This window comes from Amblyomma maculatum, chromosome 9 (genome assembly GCF_055883805.1).
Source record: "Amblyomma maculatum isolate TAMU_Amacu chromosome 9, ASM5588380v1, whole genome shotgun sequence".
In the NCBI taxonomy this organism is placed as follows: Eukaryota; Metazoa; Arthropoda; class Arachnida; order Ixodida; family Ixodidae; genus Amblyomma; species Amblyomma maculatum.
In genome coordinates, this window is record NC_139352.1 from 10,691,253 (window position 1) to 10,717,826 (window position 26,574).

Genomic DNA, 26,574 nt, shown 5'->3' on the forward strand with positions numbered 1-26,574 from the left:
TAGGTGATGCGGGAGCACGGGCCTGCTACTGGCTCCGTAGCTGAGCCACCTCCGCTGCCTGATTGATTGATTGATTTATAGGAAGGGAAAGGCGCGGTAACTGTCTCACTTGTTTTTTGTGGACACCTACACCACGCCGTAAAGGAAGGGAGGAAGGTGGGATTGAAAGAAAGAAAGAAAGAAAGAAAGAAAGAAAGAAAGAAAGAAAGAAAGAAAGAAAGAAAGAAAGAAAGAAAGAAAGAAAGAAAGAAAGAAAGAAAGAAAGAAAGAAAGAAAGAAAGAAAGAAAGAAAGAAAGAAAGAAAGAAAGAAAGAAAGAAAGAAAGAAAGAAAGAAAGAAAGAAAGAAAGAAAGAAAGAAAGAAAGAAAGAGGAGCCGTAGTGGAGGGCTACGGAGTAATTTCGACCACCTGGGGATCCCACCTCCGCTGCCTCATGCGGACAGAAGAGAAAATAGAGAAGAAAGAAAAAGGAAAGGGGGAGAAAGACGCGCATGGCAACAGCCGTCGTCCACCACCGAAACGGTAGCGGGTGCAATGACGGCCTACAGCAGATAAAAATATGGCGGCAGGTTAGCCCCCGACAGATACTGCTCCTTTCCTTCCCTATAAACCAATGTACAATATACTAGAAAAATATGAAAACATGATCTTGACCTGGTTAAATCAGGTTAAAACCTGATTTAAATAAATATTGTTCCATCGCTTCTCATGCCACCATGTAATATGTAACATATTATGAAATAACCGCGGATTGAAAAACAGGTGTTAAACAGGCTATCACTGCAACTCACAGCTTTTGCTCAATCACAAGGTCGAGCCATGCTTAAACCACTGCTGAATAAAGAGCTTTGCCATGTGTAACCATGCTTCAGCTTTCGCTTCACACTAGCTTCCACCGAAGCTAAAGCACTATTTTTTTTTTCATTTATTTGACCCTGCCTTTCATCTTTCATAACATTCATTTTATGCCCCGAGGCAATAAGCATCACAAAAAATATATTACGTCACAAAGACATACACTTCCGGTTGGCGTGTTGTCACATCCATTGGACGTCGACATCAGTTGTATATGGCTAATGTCGAAGTACATTTTATTTTACGTTTAGAATTCTGGCTCAATTAACTAATCATTTTAACAATTTTCTAGGCAAGCATCTTCATATCATTCTCTATCGATCACAACCATTGTTTGATCCTAACTTTACTGAGGACTGTGAGGACTACACAATGGCCGAGGACACGTTTTGTGACATGGCCTCGCCGAAATATAGCCTAAAAAGGCATTCGCCTTAATAAAAGGAGTACAACAAGAATAATTTTATCCTTTCAGATGACTGCAGCTATATTTTGTTGGTCTTTTTCTGGTCCTTACATTTGCGTCAAGTGTTTTGTGACGCACGTGACGTGGTGGTCGGTGGCGCCATAATAGACGCGGGACCACTCGCGCGTACGCTGACATTCCGAGGCTGGCGGACGTTTGCCAAGTTTTGACCTGAAACAGGAAACTCCGCGAGTGGTGGTGGTGGTGGTGGTGGTGGGGAAAAACTTTATATTTGGGAGCCTTAAGGGAATACATGCTAATGATGGGTCGGCTCTTGGCTGCGTGTTGTGGCCGGAAGCTGGTGCTTCCCAGCGACACCCAAAGCCCAGTCTGTCAGCCGCTTTTGAACGGCCGGGTCAGAGCTGGACACCGCAGCCTCCTATCGCTCGAGGTCGGAGAGTTGCCAAGTGGCTGGAGGGTGTAATTCCGAGCATTTGATCATAATATGCTCAAAATCAGCTTTAGGTGCCCCACACAGGGAGCACTGCGGCGAGAACAGTCCTGGATGGATCAAAGATAAGAAAGCAGGGGATGGAAATGTACGGGACTGAAGCTGGCGCCACGTCACCTGTTGTAGCTTAGTCATAGATTTATGAGGAGGAGGGTAGATGGTTCGTTGATCACGGTAATGGAGAGAGATTTCGTGATAGCAATGCAGTCCCTGGAACGCTCGGTACAATCTTTCCGCGACGAAACCCAGAACTGGATGACGAACGCCGCAAAACGACTAGAGGCTATTGAGAAGCGTCAAAGTGCTCAAGAGGCCTCGTTTTCTCAAATCCAAACCCAAGTTTGTGAGCTTCTCCCCAGAGGTTGCACTGTACTACCTATCCCTTTAGCTTTTACTGATAGCACCCAACATGGCGGCACACCCCAACAGAATTAGCGTGTGGCAGTGGAACTGCAGAGGTTTCCGCACAAAGCGGAATAACCTGCAACCTCACTTATCTATCCTATCCCCTAGCGAGATACCGGCAGTGATAGCGCTGCAGGAGACGCTTGTTTCGGTTAAGCTCCGCGACTATACTACTTACGAGCCCTGCACCCAGCCTCAATCCAGGGTAGCGTCGTTGGTGCACCGCAACTTTACCGCGGTCGAACACCCTCTTGAGGTGGATGACGTGGATGGTCTCTTGCTGGAACTCCTACCCCACACACGAAAAGCACACACCCTTTTTGTTCTCAACCTCTATAGCCCGCCCAAGAGCCCTCCTGCCCTCCTCATTGACGCGATCAAGAAAGCCCTCACAGTTAGCGCGGGAGGATCCCTACTAGTGGTTGGCGACTTCAATGCTAGCCATACCAGCTGGGGTAACCGAAAAAACTGCCGTAAGGGTACGGCAATTTTGTCCTTCGTCCACGATTAGGCTGAACTTGGCGGACGGCGAGTGCGAATACGTGGACAGCTTCTAGCTGACAGTGTAGTGGCACCAACAATGGTTTAAGCGCGGTTCAAAAAGTAGTGTACCTGGGAGAAGGCTTATTTTGCCGTAGTTCATTTCTTTTTCACTTAATTTGGTACCGACGTCATCATGATGAAAGTGACAATAAGGAGGCAAACGTCGAATCACAGATGCGCCGGGTGTTGCTTGGAGTCGTTCCTAGCCACTTGTTGTCGCCACGTCCAATTAAACTAAGTCACAGAAACCATTATCCGTCGGCTGGTCGCACAAGCGCCGTGCACACTCTGAACAGAGAATTGCAACAAAGATCGTCAGGTTTGCTAAACGCGTCGTGGTCTTGCGGCGTCGTGGTCCAGCGTCGCTTCTCCACTGTGACGAGAACAGCGTTTATGCGAATAAGTGGGGTCACGAGTTTGTCCCAACTTTCGCGATGATTTCTCTTTTCTACTTTATAAGAGGTAGCGCCCCAAGGTAAGAGCAAATAAAACGAAACAAATTTTGATAAAATAAAGCCCGATATTTTCGCCCAGAGTCCGGTTATTCAATGTTCCATTTGCGACTGCCATTTTACGGCGTCGCTTTTTTAGGAAGCACACCAAGTCATGTGGCCAAGTCCGTCCGAAGCCACTGATCAGAGCGCCCAGGATGTCATGGGGTGATTACATTGAGTTGCAGTAAGGCGGATTGTGGTTAGATCAGGTTCGGTAACGGTGGATTTCGTTGGATTAAGGGTATATTGTGGCACGTTAAGAGTGAATTGCACTGCATTAGGTTGCTTTACGGCATAAGGTGGACTAAGGGTAGATTATGCTGAAATACGTATGGCAATTAGGTTACAGTGAATCTAGGTTAAATGATGCTATTCTGGATTAAGATTGATTATGTTCTGGTGAAGCGAATAACAGTGCATTAACAGCGGATTTTCCTTGAGTAGGTTGGATTGGATTCGCCTTCACAGCCCGAAAGTACAAACAAATTATTTCCACAACTTCTGCTTCCTACCTCACTCCTGGCTTCTTGTAAACCTCTTCATCGTATCGGCAAAGGCGTGAAAACAAAAATTTAGGACGCTGAAAATTCGCTTTAAATGTAGACGCGATAGCGAGCGCATTCATTGCCTGAGTTCTAAGCTCGTACCTCGGCATCCCGCCTTCGCTTAATTCATCCATCCATAGCTACCTCTTATGCCAAGCCTTTTCCGCCTTCTCGGCATCTGTCTTACTAATGGAGATTTCCACTGGTCGCTACGGAGCACGTTTTCTTGCTCCGGGACGACGATTTCGAATTCCACTGGTCGACCAAGATAGGTTGCGCGTATTCCGCTGGTCGTTTGGGGCAGCTCGGGACGCTCCAGCTCGATCCGCCGACCGAAGTCGGATCTCGCTGGAAGTCCTAGTCTCTGACACGGTCACTTCCGGATGCTGCTGGATTCTTTTGGCTGTTTTTGACCGTTTCAGCGACATCGGCAGAGGACACTGGGCAGCACCGTTTTTTGCGCGAATATGTCGAAGTGCGTCTATCGAAAAACGTCTGCAGCGTTAAAAAATGAGAAAGCGAGTTGTTCAGGGCCGCAGTCCTGGCTATTTATCAACCGCAAACATTTTGGCGCTGGGATGCGGCTACAACTTTCGAAACCGGCTCAGCTTTACTTCCGCCGCGCGCTCTACACGTTCCGCTGGTCGACCAAGGCTGATTCGCTCTGTAGCGCTTTAGGTCGGCTCGGGCGCCCAGTTCCGATCGACCAGTGGAAATCGCCATAAGCCTCCTTCGTAGTAAAACACCACCATCACGAGAAGACCCGTCCTCAAATCTGGTACAATGCCAGACGACCACTTCGCGGTGCTACCAGCCACAGGTTCCATCACATGTGTTCAAACTTAGCGACACAGAACGAGATTGTTAGCCTACACCAAGCAGGCATGTTTCCGCAATCAATCGCTATTCACTAACACGCTATCAACACAAGGCGTCCATCTTTCTGGCGTGTTTTCCGAGTTGTTTTTGAAGTACATGCGCAGTTCGCACTACAACAAGGTAGCGTCATCAGTACCGGGAGAGACGTCTCAAGTCGGAGTTCCGGTGACCTCCGCATCGGCGCCACTCAAATTACTTCACCGGCACAGTTTTCACTTGGCCTTGACAGCTCCCTCTCAAACCGAGGTGCTGCGACGGCTTTTCGGCGCAACGAACTCAGTACGCTTCGCGTGAAAGTGCCCCTCCGGAGCTAAGGTAAGATTTGCTCTGCGGAAAGCAGAGGAAACAATATAACAAAGAAGAAAAAAACCGCCATGCGGATGGCATCGCACTTTGATATGGTTGATGCGGAGGATGCTCTTCGCGATCGAGACGAATTGATGCCAGGGTAGACACGACGAACTTGTGCTCCCCGCCGTCTGAGAGGCCGATATCGGCGTAGCATAGGCGGGGGCGCAGCGTACGACGAAAGCCTGACATCGACAACATCGAATAAAGGGGGGAACCTTCAACCTTCTAAACTGTCGTCTATGGTGCTATGGCGAAGATGGTGTTCGAAAGGCCGCGCTGAACCGAGAGGGTAGGAAGTATCAGCGTGAAGCTTCCTCAACCGTCCAGCCGGTTATTTACCTAGGACATTGTCTAGATTAGCCCATTTTTGTTTTATTCTAAGCTTAAATTAAAGCCTTCTATCTGCTATTAAATGACAGCATATACAAATGAAGGATGCATCCCATTGTTTTTACAGGATTTTATTTGTCCACGGGTGTGGCACCTAGGTGGCAGGAGTGAAATGTTTGTGACTGAAAACGTACAGGCATAAATACACAGAGTGATTTCGATTCATGCTGGTGTCCTCGCGTGCATGGCTTCTTCAAATAGTTTCGCCACGTCACAAACTCCGTGTGAAAAGTATTAATACTTCCAAAAGGTGCACACCATTCGAGAGGTCAGCGTAACAAAAATATTAATTCGGGCGTCGCGTAGAAAACAATCTGAGTCATTGTGCATATAGTACAGATTGAGCTATGATGTGCTATGCCACAGAGCAACACACAAAAACCTGAAACCCGTCGAGAGGTTTGGCACAATCAACAGCCCAACATTCATACATGCACATTTCTGTGGCGTCTGTCGTACATTGACTAGGGATGTAGCGTAGCTCCAGCACCATGCCATCGCAACGGTAGCTCCTTTGACGACTTGTCTGACTGCGGACATGTAATTGCACTCTTGGAAAGCTTCAGTTTTACCACCAAGCCAAGGACGTGAACACGGCCGTCTTCCAAACACAAGGGATGAAAAGGGCCCCACTTAGTGATACAGTAAAAAGTAACGCGTTATCCAGGAAGTTAAACCTGTTTAGTAGGTCAAAGAAACATCTTTTTCAATGATCTCGCATTGAGACTGATTGCCTGGGTAACTTCCGATGAGAAGATTTGAAAACAGCTAAAAGAACTATAAGGCGGCCCAAATATGATAGTATGGTAATGCACAATGAGTGTGCTTCCACCTTCTTGCCAATTTTGTGATTTCCACTGTCAAATTGATCACATAATTTTGTTAGTTTTGTAATATTTGCTTAGGTTTCGATCCAAGTGCATGTCGTATGAGGGCAACGTGCTACATCTTAGTGGTTCCCGGCTAAAAAAGACCAATCGTAAATGAGTCGGAATGTTCCCAACAGACTTTAATAATTGGATTAGTCTGGCTATAATATTCAGACAAGTTCAAATACTGAACCATACTGAGGGCATGACATGATGCATACTGAACTTAACCTCACCAGCAGAACTGTCTACTACTCCATTGCACTATTAAGTTAACGGCTCAATGAAACTTTCAAACTATAGCCTTTCTTTGTCTCATTTCCGTGTAACCCAACAATGGTCGACACGAGCTCATACTTTGCCCTTAACTTTCCCAGCGCTTTCTATCGATATCGACGGACACTTTGACGTGATAATTAAGAAACCATTCCAGTACTCCTTACTCCAGGCGATGAGTTCAGATTAATTTGGTGGGTGCCTGGAAGCTGCTCCTGCAAAACCTCCCATTGGCTTGGTATAAGAGAAACGAGCCCCCAGTCTCAAACCGGCTGTTCCATTACCATTTCTCAAAAATGCTAACAGCAAGGTCCCTACTATGCCATGAACAACTTAGGTAAGAGTTGAGCTTCGTATAAGTGGCTTTCAGTTTGAACAAGAACATTCACAATTGTCACACAAGATTGCGGCACTGTGCAAGTGAGAACACGAAGAAAACCTCTTGCATATATACATCAACGTCGCTGATGCATTTCAGTCATCAGCCTTCAAACAAGCACTACAAACTTCATCATGCGATCACAGAGCAATGCGCGCATCCTTTGTTCGAAGCAAGGTTACTGTGCAAAAGTTCAAAAAATGCACAATCCCGTAGCCTCAGTCAAACAGCCAGCATGCTAACTCTGCTGTGAAAAGAAATTTTCCCAGCCTGCTAGAGTGATATGCCAGAGCAGTCTACGGACCATTACCGTCGATCTTGCACAGCCAAACATTACCATTTTGCAATGGCACACAAAACTTCGGCATAACAATGGTGAGCACAATACATAGATGTGGCAGTGCAGATAGCCTCAGAACAAATATCAAAGAAAGAACTCCCTCCGTAGACGCAAGTGCATTACTGTCCTTAACATTTATCAAAGCACGTGAGCGTGTACTGGTACTGTCCGAGCCTTGCTGATAGGCTCGCTAACGATAACGGATTCAGTAGTTCGATTAGCAAATGCTTCCTTTCAGCATGATTCACACCTGTTTAGCAAGTGGTCATCACTACAACATCTTTACTGGACCATCCGCTGACCTTTCCTGGACTACAGGAGAGGGCTATTCTCTGAGTGGACCACAGTCGCCATTTTGCTTCAAGCAAACACAATGCCTCTCCAGCTTCAAGATCTTCCAAGGACTAAGCTGGGACGAAGCAAGACCACCTGTGACAAGAGAAACTCAGTCGCCTTTTGAAGGCTGCTCACCACATGCTCATTTGCATGGTGCAATGCACTTTGCGTAGGGCCAGACACTCCAGACTGCCATACATCACCTACAGTCGTGAGTCTGTTGCTTTTCATCAACTCCAGTCTTCCTCTGCAGGAAATTCTAAATCCATCATCTGCCGCACCTGGCCACATTGAATATGTACATGCAAGTTTTATACAGTTTATATCCAGGGGTCATCACAATGCTGCCCATCTATGATGCTTGACATTCTGGTTGTGAATGCTGATTTCTTCATACGCTTTTGACATGATGGCCCCGTAACAATTTTTCAGCAACCATACTTGACATCAATGCGCAGCGCATTTCACTATTCCTAGGAGATGTAACAGGAAACACCATGGGCAGGTTTCAGTGTAAAGAGACGCTGAGCAGTGTCGCATGGCTGCATTGCTATTCATTCGCCTTTCGTCCGTCATGACTTTTGAGCCGCTCTGACTGGCGTGTTTATGAAATATCAAAGTGAGCTGAGAATATTATATAAGTACAGTACACTGACCATGCCAGCATTTACCCTTTATGCAAAACAATCGTGCATTGAAAAAAAAAAAGCTTGCCTTCTTTCTAGTTTTGCAGTTCATGTGCAATAAGTATGACAGGGGCGTTAGAACACAGGCAGTTTTCGTAAAAGCGATGATAAAATAGTAATGTTTGCGAATGTGACGATGACTAAATTTGAATGATCAGTGAGCTCAAATGAGCAATTAATGAATGTTTTCAATCCCTGGAACTGTTTTTTTTTAAGGTGTTTCCATGAATTCTAGTGGAATTAATTTAAAAATTCACCATTGCGGTGGGAGGTACAAGAACTTTTTCTGAACACTGCCTTTTTATTTTTTAATTCTTTATACCTAGCTGAACGATGGAATTACTGATGAAAGGACTGAGATACCCACTTTATACAATAACACATTGTTGGCGTAGTGCTACAAAGGTACTCAACTGAAATGCTTGTGTCCTATTGTGTCGCAAAATGGCGTCCGTTCCTAAGGAAAAATGAGTGATTTCTGCCGCTAATGATTTCTTTGATGACGCAACATGTGGGAAGACAGCATGCAAATATGCAAGTTCTGCGATCAGTTTTCGACATGGGTTGCTAATAGTAATATGCGGTAAATGTTTCTTAGTGAATTCTGACAAAAACAACTGCTTCATTGTAGTATTTACATCTAGATTCTTGTAACTATGCAGTGTGGCATGCAAATAGATGCTGCGGACGAGCAATTGCTACATTAAATGTCTTCATCAGCAAGCATGGTGTTACTTTTGCTATCTCATGAAGCACTCCACAGCATAGCATGATGTCAGTCACTGAGAAGCGCAGACATATACATAGGCTTGTAACCGATTAGCTTCAATGTGAGCACAATATAAAAACACACGCAGCTGCAAATTGAAACTCAGTGAACAGTCATCACTGCCTTTCAAAAAGTAAAGGTACATATATTCTAGACTAGGGCCATCAGCCTACAGTTCTCTCGGCTCGGCTATCCCCGTGCAACGTGAAGCCTGACTGAGATCATAAAAAGGGTAGGTTCACAAAAGCTGACCATGACTAGAACAAGAACCGAGGGGGTAATCAACACTTGGTGGATAGTCCGTTTCAATGGACGCCGCAGATGACTGGCCCGAAAGGGTCGTGGGTGTTGTGACGTCATGGACACCGGGTGCATTTTGTTGAAGAGGTCAATTTGTTAAGCAGTTCCATGTTGCCTAACTTAGTTCTTCAGCTTTCGACGCCCTTTCCAGTGCGGCCATCCACCTGATAAATAAAAGGTACGAACATCAGAGCTCAATTAGGCATTTAGCAACTCACAAGGGAGTAGCTACTCATTAACATAAACTCAAGTGCATATTTATGGCTACAAAGAAAAATTACAAAGCTTCACTGTAAACTTTGTAGTCAAAGAAAAATTTGAATTTGTCGTGGTCAAGAGTTCGACCCGGGACCACAGCCTGTCCGGAGCAGTCGCTATAACAACTGAGCTGGTTGGCCAGCAGACCATATGGTGGGACAAGAGCAAATCGATCGTTAACTCGAAATAGGACCAGTGTAGATTCAATGGTAAGATAATCCCTTAAGGCAGAGTATATTTGTAATAAGGGAGTAATCACTCAATAGTATCCACCGAAATGCTGCCAATCCCTCACAAGGACTAATTTTTCTTTACCTAAAAATTTCTGAGAAACCTATACAGATTTTCTTTTTAGACATGTGACTTTGTTTGGGTGGATGCTAATGGGTAATCCCTCGTTTATTACAAATGTACCACCTCGCTGCGGTGGCACAGCGGTTAAGATGCCTGACTACTATACCGGAGTACCTGGTATACCCGGGTTCGAACCCGACCGCCAGCAGCTGCGTTTAGATGGAGGTGAAACAGAAAAGCATCCATGTGCTGTGTGATATCCGTGCACATCAAAAGTCTCCAGGTGATCGAACTTATTCCATAGCCCTCCATTCGGGCACCTCTTTCTCTCTCTCTCTCTCTCTGCTTTCACTCCCACCTCCCTCCCTCCCTTCCCTCCCGGCATGGTTCAGGTGTCCGTCGAGGTGTGACGGATACTTCGTCTTTCCTTTCCTGTAGACCAATGATTATTATTCTTATTACTCCACATCAGTAGACTCCCCTAAATATTGGATCAGTACGGAACTCCCAACCTGACAACTACCTTACAAGCAATATATCAGTTGCAAAAGTCTAAATCCCGGTCGCGGCAGCCGCATTTCAATGGAAGCGAAAAGGAAGAAGCCCGTGTACTGTGCGATGTCAGTGCATTTTAAATAACCCCAGGTGGTTGAAATCTCCAGAATCCTCTACTACGGCATCTTTCGCAGCCTAAGTCACTTTGAGACATTAAACTGCACAAACCAAACCAATCCAAAAGGCTGATTGAAGAGATGGGCCTTTTCGCAGATGATGGCGCTGCCAGTGAGCGATCAATTTAGCTTCTGGTGATGAACTGTAAACTCCTTCCCCATGCTTTAGGTCACACTGGGAGGTTCATTTTTCTGTTGCAAGTGACATACATGTCTAAATTCTGGACCAGTCAGGCTGAAGAGTTTGAATACATGGACCTCACGGAGAATTTTGCAGATGGTATGGCTAAATAGACAGATTACAAGATACTCAAAGGGGGTAGGAAACGGCTGGAAAGGTCACTGATAAACGTTTTCAGTGTGTAGAACAAATGCTTCCGAGCATTCGTCCAAAGTAAAACTCATCGGAAAAAATCCAGCGATTTATTATTGATTTTTAAAAAACAGCGTTTATTGAAATTCGCGGGCTGCGCCGTTTCCGCGTGGCGGCGAGATTTGGAACTATTCTGCCGTTATTACCTACGTCACAAGTGCCGAGAGTGGCAGGGTTCACTATAGTGACAGGCCAAGACAGGCTGCCATTGGTTGCAGCCGCGACGGCCCCTACGTCACGGACACATTTTCGGTAGCTGCTGAAGTCGTCTGCTCGAATGCTGCATGCATGCACTGCATGCGTGAACTCGAGCTTGGCGCTTCGGTTCGCGATGTTAACCAAGAAGGTGGTGGCGTCCAACTGAAAGTGCGCGTCGGTGCAGGAGTGCGAAAAGAGCACGAGCTGGTTCGATTCAACACCATACCGATTAAATAGGCAGCATCAACCTTCGTGTACCGACCGACGGCGCAGCAGCGTACTGTTGTCCCGTCTCGTCTTTGCAGCATCGACCATTTGTGCGGCGTGTTGATAAATTAATGAAACGTGCGTCAAAAAAGGTCGGCCCTCAGCTTCATCGCGAAAGTACACAAATTCACACCACTTAAGTGCAGCACCGGATGCCACCAGGTTACCGCAGAAATGCCGTCCGCGGGCGCTGCGGCCGACGACATTCCGGTCGTGCGCTGTTCCCTGCTCATTGGCCTTGTTTCTTTTGCATCTAAGCCACGGCGGACGGCGTTCACTTCGTCTCTAGCCTAGTCGTTCGCGTGCTCCTGTGCGCGATTCTTGAGTGTAGCTGCAGAAATCGGTGACAACCTACGCTACCGAACTTGATGTACCGAGCTGCTTTGCTGATGTTTTGCGCCGTCGATTCTGGCTCGGCCGATGCGTACACGTGAGATAAAACACGCGTGAACGTTACGCATTGGCACTTCTTAAACGATGTGCGAAAGGACTTAAAAAAAAAAAGCACTACACTATCCTTTTTGCTAATCTCAATTCTTAAGATTCGCGGACGAATAATTCGTGCTCACCTGTCATCCGATATCCAAACTCTGTAGCGATAATCAGTCCATGCTCTCGTCGGTGATACGCGTATACATTCTAATCGTTATGTACAAGAGATGCCTCTCGCTCCTGGCTAAAAACGACGACGACATGTTTGCACGCGGGCAACTTGCACGCTCTGCCAGCATCCATGCAGAGTCGATGTTATCGCGTCAACTCCGCGAGGGGTCACCGGCCGCCGTCGGTAAAACCGCAGAAGACATCAACACCGGAGACTGACCCCGGCAGCGCGAGAGAAGAAAGCAGTCTTGTAGATTTGTATAATTACCCCTGTTTTCCTGTACTTGCGATTGTGATTTTGTTTTTTACCGACTATGCGGATATCTTTGTATTTGTCCCCTTACACAATGCCTCTCTGGAGGCCTGTAAGGTATATGTAAAAAAAAAAAAAAAGCCGTGCTCGGCAGGAGTGTATGCTAATTTGCGCTGAATGGGACAGGGATATGAATTGGAAAGGTCTCCTCCACGGCAGCCGCCGGTATGTGTGGACAGCAGCCTGCCCGCCTGCAGGTATGCGCTCGCGAACGACCCGAGTCGTTCGGGCTGCTGTCGCACACAATTCCGAGAGGTCAAGAAACTGAAGAAACCGACGGCCGAGGAAGACAGCAGACAGGGTTGAAAGCTATGCAAACGTAGACGGGACGGGAAAGGCAGAGACCGTGAATGCATGGGCAACGCTCGGGAAAACCGGCGCGGCAACCGGAGGTTTGAGAACCGAGCGTTTTCAACCATATTCCTTCAAGAAACACTCCACTAACAGTTCTTGACTGTCATGAAGGAAGCTTTGTGGTCGAAGAAATGAAGAGAGCAATTAAGTTATCGGGAGGTTGTAGGAGGCAGCGCGTGGGCACATAGGAACGTTTCGCGGCGAAGAGATAGCAGCGACTGGCTGATGTCGCTGACGCCGCTAGCGAGTCAGGACAACGTGGCTCTGCGTTTCAGCTTGGGATGCACGCATCGTGATCCGCTGATAGCGAGCCAGCATTTCGGCAACCGGAGAAAACCGTCGCCGCCACGCAGGGAGAGAAGAGGGGGGGGGGGGGGGTACACAGCGGCGAACGGTGGTGGCAGGACCACGCGCAGCAATCGGAAAACACGCGCGGTCGCCTCCAAGAGGAGGGTTGGGAAGGAGCGCGCTGCCCCGGATGCGGAGCTGGTTACGAGGGACGGACAACGCTGACGGCGACGGCGACGAGGACGCGAAACGCAGGAACGGGCGCCAAAGCGCTGCGCTCTAAAACGTTCGTATTGCAGTACTGGCAATGATTATCTAATCATGCTCGATTGGTGAATAACGTGCGACATGAGACTGATCAATGAGTGGGTCCATAGTGACGAGGCACTAGAGCTGCAGAAGCTAGATCACACGAAAAAAAAAAATCATCGGGGACACTTAAGCTCCGTTTTTAACGGCATGACGCTCAGTATAGGCTACTACCCGATATATAATGTTCCGTGGTAGCAAGACTGTATGAACATATGCCTGCGTGGCTTAAGGCTAACGTGTTTGATTCATAATGCAAAGGCTCTGGCAGGCTGATTCTGATATCACCCTCCCATATAAAACGAGGGCACCGAGTTGGCAGCTTAACGTCAGGAAACCCTGCGTCCAATTAGCGCGCAGCCATGTCATCTGCCAGCCACACCGCCTGCCAGCGCCACGCTCGTGATATTTCGCTCATAACACCAACGCGGGATTTTCTGGTGAACGGGGCCTTAAAGGATGTCGCGTTAATACGTTACCACGTCCGATAAGTACAGAAATGGGCCAGTTCCGAAAACGCGGCACAACCAAAGTAGATATGGGGCTCACCTCTGGGCATCCGGGGCATCCTGTGCCTGGAAGACATAGGCCCTCCTCTGGTGGAAGAGCTTGAAGGCGGCCGCGCAGCTCCGCGGCTCAAGGCCGTCGGCTTTCTCGGCGGCGGCCACAGCGAGACCCGGAACCGGAACAGACGTCAGCGGAAGCTCGTCCTGCGCACCAAACAAGTGACTCGCTTTGCCGCAATTTGAAGGAACTGTCCCGTTTTACGTTAGAAAGCCTCGCTTCAAATTAATGGCGCAGGGTGAGCTCTTTTTCCGTTGGTACACGAAAGATTGCAGTTTGACATTGCATGTAACGGGTAGCCGTTTTGACTGTAGCAACTGTATGGTGCACTGCATGTCTAGACATCCTTTAACAAACCAGGAAAATCCGTCCATGCGATATATGTGCGCGCGGATATTCCAAGTTACAATACATCGACCGCTAACTTTTTTTTTTTTTTTTGCAGCGAGAGCTACATTGGCCATACTCTCGCCATTTCACCGTGCCTGTCCATGCCTCTTTGGTGCCTGTCCGAAGAGCGAAGAAAGAAGAAGAAGAAGAAGTCGTGGGAGACGGTAGCTGGCAGCTGACATGGCCGAGCACTAACTGGACGTAGGGCTTCCTAACATTATGTTTGGCAGGAGCTGCCCACTCGAGCCTCTCCTTTCATATGGGAGGGTGATATCACAATCAGCCTGTTAAAACTCTTGCATTCACGTTATCCCTCTGCCACGCAGCCACGTTCAGACGGTGCGGTTAAACGGGGCTTTATATGTTGGCTGGTAGCTTACGCTATCGCGACATCGCGAAGGTGGGAGTGAAGAGAAAGAGGTGCCGTAGTGAAGGGCTTCGGACCACCGCGCAATAGAGGCTTTCGCCTCATCGCACTTTAGTGGTAAAAAGTGCCCCCTGTGGCATAAATAAAGCTGAAACCATAGGGTAAACTACTATGTACAAAAGCCATGTCTTTACTTTCAAGCCAAACATAAGCGTAGCCATGCAGATAGCTCTCGCCTAACTCCAGGTTGAACCACAAGCTAAACCACAGCTAATTTTTTCTTCCACTGCTATGTGGCTATTAAATCTTATTAGAAGTCACTGACTGCCCAATGTGAATTATATTAGATGCTTCTTTCGAATCAGTACTTCGTCTCATGATCACACGAAAGTAAGAGGAAACAAAATAAAATGCCTCGCCTAGACGTACTGTGGAAACAGATGTCTCAAGGACTTTGCTGGGGAAATAAAGGGTTCTTGGTGCACATCTCATCTATATCTATGGACCGCTGTTCTTGTGTTCTAGGGGCATTCGGTCCCGATAATACAGCCAAGTCGAAAAAAAAACAGCTCTAATGAATAACCAGGCAGTGAATGTGGGAATTTTGGTGCAATATATTTCGCCAACAGCCAAAGACACACACCACGCAAAACCTAGCTGAAAAAAATTCGCCGCGCCTCTACCTTTGCGGCGATGCTAGTTAGGATGGCGTTCAATATTGATTCCAGTGATTTGAAGGTGAAAAAAAAAAGAAAAAAGCGGAAAGGACGCGTTCACAAGGAGAAGTACACGGGACGACTCAGGAACGACATTTGTATTTGTGAACGCGTCGTCTCTGCTTTTTTTTTTTTTTTCACGTACCATGCAACAAACGGCCCCAACAAGCTCGCTTCTTCAATACTGTCATTTGTAGCTCTGAGTTACGGGCGTGAGATATCTGCCGCGATGACGCCGCTGCACTCACTATTAGCGTGCCAACGGTGAGATAATGCCATGTGCTTAAAATGATGTGGAAGCCAGGACAAGTAATCGGTCATGGCGAAGGGGGGTAGGACAGACTCAGGCACGCATCACTCACGCTCACTCATCCATCATTTCACTCATTCACCTCCGGTCACTCATTTATTGAATGGCCGGCGTCCGGCACGACAGGCTCAGCGACGCATGGTAGCGACAGAGAGAAGGGAGAGTAGTAGGTGAAGGAAGCGCCCGGACGACTCAAATACATTACTCCGCCAAACGTGCCGATTTCGTTCACCCGAAAGGCGTGCACGTAAGTCAGATACTAGTGGTTGCACGGAAAATTCAGCAACCCACGGAGTTGCAGTTGCAAAGGGATGCAAGACAGGAACGTGCGCTTCACAGGTCAGCCACTCGCGACGCCACCTACCTGTTCCGTCCGGAAGGAGTAGAGTACGAAATCCCGGTGCAGAGCGAACCATCTCCGCTGCCAGTGGGCGCGTCGGCCGCCCGTCTTGAGCCGCAGGTACCCGCTCAGCACTGCGCCCGAACACTGCAAGAGGCAGCGATAGATGACTGCAATGCTACATCAAGGTGAGCTTAGCTGCTACTCTGCTCCAGCTAGCGCAGCGCGAGTGGGTGGAGTATAAAAAAATTGGGGGGAAACTGAACCTTCGTCTTAAGAGTAGACGCCATAGCGCCTTAACATTGCCAGTTAATTCCGTGAATTTCCTTCCTAATTACACAGCTGTTCATTAGCATAAAGTCGTACGGCAAAGCATATACTGAGCGGACCTTTTAAACTGCTTGCGCGCCATCTGTACTGCGGCTGCGCAGTACGATCATTGGTTTTCTTGCGGCCGCAGCATGATAGCATTGATTTTCGCACTGCAAAAGAGTCTGCAAAAGAGCAACCTTCGTTTCAATTTCTCGCATAGGCTAGGCGGAAGAGACGCAGAACGAAGACTTCCGTGATTAATGTACGTGCGCACGACATTGTTCTATTAGCCGATAGCCAGGAAGATTTGCAAGCATTGAATAATATCTGTGGGTACGAAGGAGATGCGGTAGGCTTTACTTCCAGCGCTACTAAGTAAGGTCTGATGGTATTAACTGGTTTGACTGATAAAAGCCTTATAAGGAAGTGACATGCCAAGACTGGCAGAATATAAATACGAGCATCTAGTGGCACGAATAAACGAAGGGCAGGTGTACGTCCGGAAAACATGCACAGAACATCAGGGCGAAGGGACGAAGGGGCGAAGGGATGCCGCGATGATGAAGCATAGAGCATTATGAGGGTACAGCAGATATTAAGCACTAAAAGGTACTTGGAAAAAAAATATGGTACCAGGTCTTTCCCTCGGGAACGCCGTTTTGCTCTTAAAGGCAGTCTTTTAAAATATACCGGGTCTAAAATCAAAGTCGTTGAAGTTGAAGAGTTGTCTAAATTAAAAAGATAAGAAGAAGAAGGCTGAGCAGGGTGACAACAATCACTTAAAAGGGGACGTTCTTATAACTTCCATCCATCCGTCCATCCAACAACGAAGAACAACTACGCTGACACCGGCTTTTCAGCGACACGCAGCCCTTACACTTCCGCTTAATACCGTTCCCCTGTCCTCACAGTCACACCAGCTGCCTGCCACTTTCAGAAATCGCGATTTGGCTTTCACAACACCTCAGCCGGGAATGAAAATAAACAGTAAAACCAAAGTACAAACACTTCTCCACCCTGAAGGATTCTCTGGACTGCGTGCTTATACGATCAAACATGAAGGCGGTTTTCCGCTGTAAGAAGTGATTCAGAACCGGAACCTTAATTAGAGGAGCAAGTCAAAGCGGCTAGCTGGTGCGGTATGAATACAAACGAGGCACAAACATATGCTGAGGGGATAGATGAAGAATCACAATTGCTTCCCAGACTTCGCAGGCGCCGCAAATGAACTACTATGCAGTGGACCCCTCACTGTCCAAGCCTAACACCCTGGTACAAGCGACTACAGAGTACGGATGCAAAAAGAGCAGAGACAACACAGAGTGCGTGCAGAAGACCAGAGTTGGGGAAATAATGCAGTGTCGCGTCGATGCCGGGCCGCTGGGCAGCGACGACGCGGGTAGCTTTTTCGGTGACCCATCTGAATAATATGATGATTAGTGGCAAAGTAGGGCGGCATGTAACGCTGCGAATAAAAACACACAGTAATCTACCTCAGACTGGTTGCACAAACGAAACAGATAGACTGCAAAAAAAAAAAAAGATTCACGCGGTAGACGAAAAAAAAGGTCCTCACTTGGTTTTGCTGTCCTGGCGGCAGCGGGAACGGGGGCAGCGGACCACCGGGCGAAGGCAGTTCTTCACCAGGAGGGTGGCAGTGCTGCGGCGGTTGCTCCTCGTCGGACACAGGGGCCATAGCCGCGTGGCAGGCGTCGCACACACGGCCCGCGCGGCCTCCGTCGTACGGGAGGCGGGCCTTGCGCGACACGCACTTGCCGCAAGCGACCTGCGACGCAAGGTCAACAGAACAAAGACCTACAGAGACTACTCTTTCAAGTGCTAAGCGTTATGTCATAAATGAATTCCTTCAATGAGCAACCATCACATCTGCAGAAGCTAACTGCAAAGAGACACCGGCCACACTTATAGTATCCGTATGGACTAACCACTTATCGCGAGAAGTAGGCGATGCAGGTACGTGTGCATTTTACCCTTTATGGTCAATAGAATCAAAGCTTTCTTTCTCGAAGGTTTTGACACCTCCTATACAATACGATAAATTTTTATGTATGGGTTATATCGGTTCACACAGAATGTGGCTCGGCAAACCACTGCATAGATAAAAGTGCAGCGTCTCGAACATAAGGTATGGTGACGCACGCGCACACACACACACACACACACACACACACACACACACACACACACACACACACACACACACACACACACACACACACACACACACACACACACACACACACACACACACACGCACGCACGCGCACACACACACACACGCGCGCGCGCGTGCCTTTTTGCTATATGACAAACATCACAATAGCTACAAGCGCTACACGATACATTTTTGCTGAGAACAGCCACACTGTACTATAGATGTGTTGTCGAAGTCACTTCGTCGCTGTTAGAGTAGTCAACATAACCGCCACTTCCGAACTATGGAGCGGATCAAAAAACCGCTTACCACTGCCAGCAGGTGGATAGATGAAAATGCACTCCCCGCATTTATTGGAAGACTAGAATGTGAAAAGGAACGAGTGGCTCAGTGGCTTAGGAGTTTATGGTGAGAGACGAGGAATGTGAAACTGGAATGTGGCTGCCATGGAAAGCATTCTGAGGTCAGCTACCATGGAAGGAAGAGGTCCTGACGACGGCTGAAGATGGACAACCCGAGGGTAGTGTCACGGGAAGAAACTTCTTAATCTCATCCGCCCACCTAATTTTCTGCTGCTCCCTGCCACGCTTTCCTTCCCTTGGAATCCAGCTTGTTGCCCTAAGCGACCATCGATTATCTTTTCTTCGCGCTACACGTCCTTCCCATGCCCATTTCTTCTTGATTTCCACTAGAACGTCAGTGACTTGAGTTATTTCTCTGACCCACTCTGCACGCTTCCTATCTCTTAACGTTATCCCTACCATTTTTCTTTCCATGGCCCTTTGCGTTGTCCTCAACTTAAGTAGAACCCTCTTTGTTAGCTTCCACGTTTCAGCCCCATAGGTACGTACAGGTAAGATGCAACTGTTGAATACTTTCCTCTTGAGCGGTACCGATAAGCTGCTAGTCATAATCTGCGAGTGCCTGTCAAATGCGCCCCATCCCAGTCTTATTTTCCTTGTTATTTCCCTTTCATGGTCCGAATCTGCGGTTACTACTTGTCCTAAATAGATATATTCGCCTACTACTTCCAGTGCTTCGCTACATAACGTAAACTTCTGTTCTTTGCCTAGGCTATTGAGCATTACCTTAGTCTTCTGCATATTCATTTTCAAGCCTACTTTTTTACTTTTCCTGTCTAGGTCAATCATTCTTTGCAATTCATCCCCTGAGTTACTTAACAAGGCAATGTCATCAGGAAATCGCAGATTACTGAGGTGTACTCCATCTACTCGTATCCCTAACTGCTCCCATTCCAAATCTCTGAATACTTCTAAGCAAGCTGTGAATAGTACTGGGGAGATTAAATTCAGCTACGCTCAAAATTTGCTGCTCAACCGACTACCGTAACTAAACCAACTTTTGTCTGCTCTAAACTATTTTTTCTCCAGACACGTGATCTCCCCAAGATTTTTTTTATATTTAACAGAAGCGTGATCTTTAAACCGCACTGTCATGTTTCTAACGAACATCCTCTGCCCGACGAAAACACATTTTTTTAACAGAGACGTTACGCAGAACAAATAAGCAACCACCCGTTCCCTCTCCGCGATATTTGACAGCCACGCAGCGCTCGATGCAAACTGGAACTGGGGCACTCACGATGCCACAGGCGTGACAGTGATGTTTCCACCGAAGGCCGAAGGTGGAGAAGCCCGCCGAGCAGCGCATGCAGCGGGACACGGTGTCCGCGCGCACAAGCACGGGTGCCCGCTGGCCCAGATCACCGCCCTCGGGACTCTACGGAGACAGGGGCAAGAAATGAAATGATCCATTGTGCCGTTTATACGCGCGGCCTAGTGATTTCCTTTGTCTGCGTTCATCCCGTAATAGTATTAAAAAAGGTTGATTTTTCTAGGTTTTAATAGGGGCAAAGTAAAAACTCGCCATAACAAACTCACTCTTTGTCCGTGAACGTAAACCTTCAAGGAGCTCTTTCGCTGCTTGAGGTCGTGAGCAGCCTTGGCAAGTGTCTGCAAAAGAACGAATACGAAGCATTTTAGGATGCACAGAGGAAAACCGAAACATCTGAGCAACACACTTATTCAAGAATGTGCCTGAGTGCCTCTACCATAAAAACGCGCCGCAACCGAACCTAGCTCGTGTGAGTTTGTCAACAAATCGAAGCACCCGTACGCTGACTCGAACTAGCTGAATTGATTTTACAGACTTCTACTAAGAAGCTATGGGACGAAGACGATTGAATTAGCTTCGGTAAGTAAGCTGTGCATCCCAGATTTCGCTTCTGCTTGGCATGCGAAGGGACGTCTTATTAAAGCGTTCTGACGGTTTTCATTAAACGAACCGCAACGCTACATATCAGGCATATGCGCACCACTGCCTCCGAAAATATTTGTTCTACTATTAGCTTCATGCGTTCGCAAGCACTGCTTTGTAGCCTGGTTTCATGAATCTCACTAGTCGCCACTATTGACCTCACCTGCATCCACGCCAGCTTCTCTTCAGGCGACCTGCACAACAGAGAATAAACAAAAAAAACTTGTTATTCTGCTAGCCCTCTCATCTTCTTAAAACGGTATCAAAGACACTACAAACGCGGCTGCACTTGGGAGGGGTGCAGGCAGACGCTATGTGTTCACAAATGAGCGCATCCAGAGATCAGCGGCAATTAGGGTGACGGAACCATCATTTCGTTAGATCAGGAGTTCTCAAACATTTTTGCCGCAAGGAACCCGAACAGCCACTTATATGTGTCAAGAATCCCCACTCGGTAACTTTTTGTTGTGACAAGCATCACAATCAGGCGATGTTGCTTGTCCTTTCCTGGTTTCTCGATTACCTGTTGTAATCATTTACCCGTTTCCTTGCTTTCCACAATGATTTTGATTTATTAAATGCCCACTTCTCATTCTATGTCACACCTCTAAATCCAAAACAAAAAACTGCCCACGATTACGTTACTTCCTAATGCGAAATTTGAGCACAGATCATCAGCTGTTTCACCTTTATTGAGGCAACGATTTCCAACAAGACACGTATGTACAATTACAAACATTTTTTTAATTTTTTCACACGTATTCCATCAAGAAACACTCCACTAACAGTTCTTGGCTGTCATGAAAGAAGCTTTGTGGTAGAAGAAATGAAGACAGCAATTGAATTATCGGAAGGTTGCGGGAAGCAGCGCGTGGGCCCGTAGGAACGTTGCGCGACGAACAGATAGCAGCGACTGACTGATGCCGCTGACGCCGCTAGGCCGCTAGCGAGTGAAGCGAGTGAGAACGGGATGCACCGTGATCCGCTGATAGCGAGCCGGCGTTTCGGCAGCCGGAGAGCACCCTCGCCGCCACGTAGGAAGAGGGGGCACCACCTCCTCCTCTTTCTGCATGGCGGCGACGGTGTTCTACGCAGTCACGTTGTCTTGACTCTCTAGCGGCGGAGGAGGAGGAGGAGGAGGAAAAAACTTTATTTGCAGAAGAATTCGAGGCACGCAGGCCTCCTGGGTCTCCGCACGACCCCACTCACGATCTAAACGTTCATATTATGTTTATCCATGACGTATGCGGCCCGGCTGACGATGATCTTCTGCCTGGCCGGGTCCGCTGATCGCAGTGAGGTCTCCCAGTCCTCCCAGGTTCGGAGAGGCACCGGCCCGGCGGGGGGAGGAGACGCAGGGCAGGATAAAAGAATGTGGGTAAGAGTGGCCTTGGGGTGGGAGCACAAAGTGCATATGGGGGATACCGGCTGAAATTTCGAAAGTAGAGCTGGTGTCGGTAGAGTTCGTGTCTGCAGACGACGCCAGATTGACTGCTCTCTGATAGTGAGGGATGGGTGGGGTGACGGATAGATGAGGCGCTCAGCGCGGGAGTTTGCGGTGAACTCAGCAAACGAGTGCATACGATCCTTCGAGAAATCCCCCATGAGGTCCGCCTGTGCCCGGTTTCTAGACCCTCGGGCGAAGGAGTCGGCAGCCTCGTTGCCGGGATTTCCCGAGTGCGCAGGCACCCAGATGAGCTCAATCCGTCGGGGGAGGTGGGAGGTGGGCATGTGCAGCAAGTGGTGCGCCGGAGGATGAACCCGGCCCCTGGCATAATTTAGAATGGCAGTTTTTGAATCACTGAGTATGTAACTGGCATCGGTGTATGCCAGAGCAATAGCTATAGCGGTCTCCTCGGCTTCTTCAGGGGTCGTGCCTGAAGGAAGCTCAATAGTTAAGGGGGAAGTGTGGGGGTTGTGGACAACTGCAGTGGCTCCGCTCTCATCGCAGGCGGCATCTACCCAAACGGCATCGGGCTCATTCCCGTACCATTTGTGGAGCGCTGCCGCGCGCCTTCCTGCGACCTTGGTCATAGTGGGGGTGCATGTTCCGCGGTAATGGTTTGACATAGATTGAAGTGTAAATTTGGCTAGGAAGTGTTAATAGGGATGAATTGTTTGCAGGAATAGTGATGCCTAGCTTAGTGAGTATATGTCGTCCGGTAGTTGTAGCAGCTAATCTGAGGTATTGTGCTTGTAAATGGGCCTCTCGAAGTTCATGTATTGTATTATGGACTCCAAGTTCGAGTAGTCTCTCGTTACTAGTGCTTTTCGGTAATTTAAGTGCTGCCTTTGTTGCTTGCCGAATTAATGAGTCTATTTGCTGGACCTCACTGCATGATAGTTTGAGGTATGGTGTAGCATAAAGAATTCTGCTGAGGGTATAGGCGTGCACTACTCGAAGTGTGTCCGCCTCTCAAAGCCCATGTGCGCGTCCTGTCACCCTTTTTATGAGTTGTGTGGTGTTTGCAACGGCCTTTTTGAGCCGCTTAATTGTGTCGACGTTCTTTCCATCCTGTTGCAGGTATAGTCCCAGAATGCGGATGGTATGAACCTGTGGTACTTGTCTTCCCTGAATTCGAATTTCTATGGGGCTTTGGTAGGTCCGTCCTTTAGGGGGTATGATTAGTAATTCTGATTTTTCTGGGGAGCACTCTAATCCGATTGTTGCGGTAAGCTTGGCTATCGTGTCTGCTGCTGTTTGTAGCGTGTCTTCGATTTCACCGTCTGATCCGTGTGTTGTCCAGAGTGTGATGTCATCGGCGTATATGGTGTGACCGAGGTGAGGGATTTTCTGTAGTTCTGCGGTTAAGGGGATAAGGGTAATGTTGAACAGAAACGGGGAAAGAACGGAGCCTTGCGGCGTCCCCACGTTGGCAAGCGTGTACGGTGAGGTGTGGAGATTGTCGATGTGAAGTGTGGCTGTCCTGTGCTGAAGGAAGGCTCTTATGTAGTTGTAAAGCCTAGGACCAGTTTGAATGTTCGTGAGTGCCTGTAGGATTGCTGTGTGTTGTACATTATCAAACGCTTTTTTGAGTTCTATTGCTAGTATCGCCTTAGTATGCGTTGGTATATGTGGGTCAAGCACTGCTGACGTTAGCTGCAGCATAGCGTCCTGCGTAGATAGACGGGGCCTGAAACCGACCATTGAGTGCGGGTATTGGTCCGTGTCATCCATGTATGCAGTTAGCCGAGCTAGTATAACCTGTTCAAAGAGTTTTCCTAAGTTTGAGGTGAGCGATATTGGGCGCATATTCGCTGGGGAAATTGGCTTATTGGGTTTTGGTATGAGAATTACTTTCCCGTGTGTCCATTCTGCTGGGAGTGTCCCTTCTTCCCAGTGTTTGTTATAGAGGTCCGTTAGTTGCTCCAATGATTTATCATCTAGATTTCTTAGCGCCGCATTTGAAACCTGATCTTCGCCTGGCGTTGTGTTTTTGAGCTTGTGAAGTGCTGCCCGTATTTCTGATGTCGTTATTGCAGCATCTAATATATCATTTGGTCCTCCTGCATAGGAGGGAAGGGATTGTGGTTGACCCGGGGTGGTGTGCATATGCTTTAGAGTAGCTAGTAGGGCATCTGTGTCATCTCTGTGTTGATGGGTTAGTCTAGCTATTATGTTTCGTGTATATGTCTTGCTCTGGGTTGGGTCCAGAAGGTGCCGAAGTAGGTGCCATGCACGCTTTGTGGTGAGATTTTCTTTTAGCCCTTCACATATTTGTGTCCAATTCTGCTGAAACAATTGCGCTCCATAGTCTTCAATTTGGGTGGCCAGATCATTAATCTTCTGATTAAGTTTGCGGTTGTGCTTCTGTGTGGCATACCGTTTATTTAAACTACGGTGGGCCTCAAGTAAATGCGCCATTCTGGCATCTAACGTTGGCACATCTTTGTTTGTATCAATGACCTGCGTATTATTTTCCTGGTCCTGAAGTAGTTGTCGCACCCATTGCCTTAATTCTATGTTGTCTTCAGCAGGGGTGTTTTGTCGTTGTTTTCGAAAATTTTCCCAGTTCACCAAACGATGTTTATATGTCTTTGGCGTGCACTGTGGTCCCTCAAGGGTTAGGGCGATGATATAATGATCGCTGCCTAATGTGTGTCCGGTTCGTTCCCATTTCAGGTGCGGGATGTGTCTGCCGAGCGTGAGATCTGGGCTGGTATCCATAATACCAACTGTACCCTGTCTGGTGGGCATTTCAAAATCATTATGTACGGATAGCTGTGACTGCTGTATCTGATTGGACAGAACCTCTCCTCTGCTGTTTGTACGGCTGTATCCCCAATCAGCGTGTGCGCAGTTTAGGTCCCCCGCTATTAATAAAGGTGTTTTCTTGGCTTCCTTTGCTATGGTCCTAATTAGATTCGCGCAACGAGATGCGGGGCTACTAGGAGGGTTGTATATATTGGAGACTATTAATGATTCTTTAGTAACATCATTCGGTATAATTTCTACGGTAATGTGTGCTACCTCGTGTGTATAGTCGTGTATTGTGTGTCTGAGTGTGCGTCTGATGTAGGTTGTAACCACGGGCTTGTCCACGCTAGGTGCATGGTATGCTGTATATCCTGGTATGTTGAGTGCTATACGAGTTTCTTGTAGAAGTATAAGGTCTGGGGGTGACGAGTTGCTAGTAATAAGTTGCACTAGAGGATCCCGCTTTCGCTTAATGCTCCGGCAGTTCCAATGCCAGATTATTAGTGGGCTGTTGTTGCCCTTAAGAATTGGAGGATTAGCTGCCATCATGCTGCACTTGGGGTGCTACGGAGGGGGGTATTGGTGGTTGGATAGAGGGATAGCTTGGTGGGTGGATAGAGGGATGGAGCGGCATCAGTCAGTCGCTGCTATCGCTGCCTCCGGTGACCCCCCCCCCCTCCTCTTTCTTTCCTCGTGTTCTCCGGTTGCTGCGCGCGCTCCTGCCCCCATCGTTCGCCGCTGAGTGTACCCCCCCCCCTCTTCCTGCGAGGCTCCGGTTGCCGTAGCGCCAGCTCAAACTGGGGGGATGAAAGGGGGGCGAAGCTGGTTACGAGGCCGACGCCAATGACAACGCGAAACCCAGGAACGAGCGCCAAAGAGCTGCGCTCTAAAACGCAAAGAACAGCCCCAAGGTCCACTTTCCATCCGATTCACGTGGTCGGCAGTGTTGGCTAGACAGGCAGGTCTGCCCACAAAATCACGTGAGGACATCCCAGGCCGGCTTTAACCGGCTATCCGCTGCTCCCTGATGTGGTGGCAGCGCGGCTATAGCTCGGTGTCGGGGCATATTTCTACTTCGGCAGCTATTGGCTTATAGGGGAGACAAACTCGAAAGGGGCGCTGAGCCATTCTGCGCCAGCGCCATGTGGAGGGCGCTGATGCACAGAGCAGCATTTCAGTGCTTGCTCACGTGCGCGGGTGTCCACCTTTTCTTTTTCTGAGTTCTGGCAGCCGGCGCGTTCCGAGAAAAGAACAAAACTGCAATGATTAAACTGCGGTGTGCTTTCTCGTACCATTTGCGGGGGAGCTGGTAGAATCTGACCGGCTGTTGTCGGCCCTTGCTGTTAAAGCGGCTGCTATGGTAACTCACCACATTACAATGTCTCGTACCGCTCAGGCGGCTCCGGAGTGGTCATCGCGGAATCTACTCAGCATCAAACAACTGCTGTCAATCGTTCTATTCTCATACGTGATCCTACTCCGAAGCTAGAAAATTGAGCATTCAGTCAAGCAGATAGGCAGCTGTGGAACTTGTAAGATGAAGGTTTCCAGGCAGAATTGTCCCCACCTTCATGAAACGTAGTGAGACATGTCCTTGCTGCTCGTCTCATGGAGAGAGAAAACTGGCGCAAGAATGGTATACCTGCTTTTTGCATCAATGAT

The 26,574-nt window shown here is 48.1% G+C and overlaps 1 protein-coding gene across 4 annotated transcripts in view; it reads right to left on the reverse strand.

Moving 5' to 3' along the window:
* Positions 1–5,434: 5,434 nt before the first annotated feature.
* LOC146178267 (FYVE, RhoGEF and PH domain-containing protein 2-like) overlaps positions 5,435–26,574 on the reverse strand; it is a 71,675-nt gene continuing 50,535 nt past the window's right edge. For all 4 annotated transcript variants that reach the window (XM_084578074.1, XM_084578077.1, XM_084578075.1 and 1 more), the window contains 7 exons: positions 20,878–20,908; positions 20,339–20,410; positions 20,040–20,177; positions 17,838–18,047; positions 15,974–16,096; positions 13,812–13,972; positions 5,435–9,498 (listed from right to left, as the gene is read on the reverse strand). In XM_084578074.1, the coding sequence (XP_084434200.1) occupies positions 9,450–9,498; positions 13,812–13,972; positions 15,974–16,096; positions 17,838–18,047; positions 20,040–20,177; positions 20,339–20,410; positions 20,878–20,908 (784 nt within the window). In that variant the 3' untranslated portion in view covers positions 5,435–9,449. The remainder of the gene's footprint in view (positions 9,499–13,811; positions 13,973–15,973; positions 16,097–17,837; positions 18,048–20,039; positions 20,178–20,338; positions 20,411–20,877; positions 20,909–26,574) is intronic.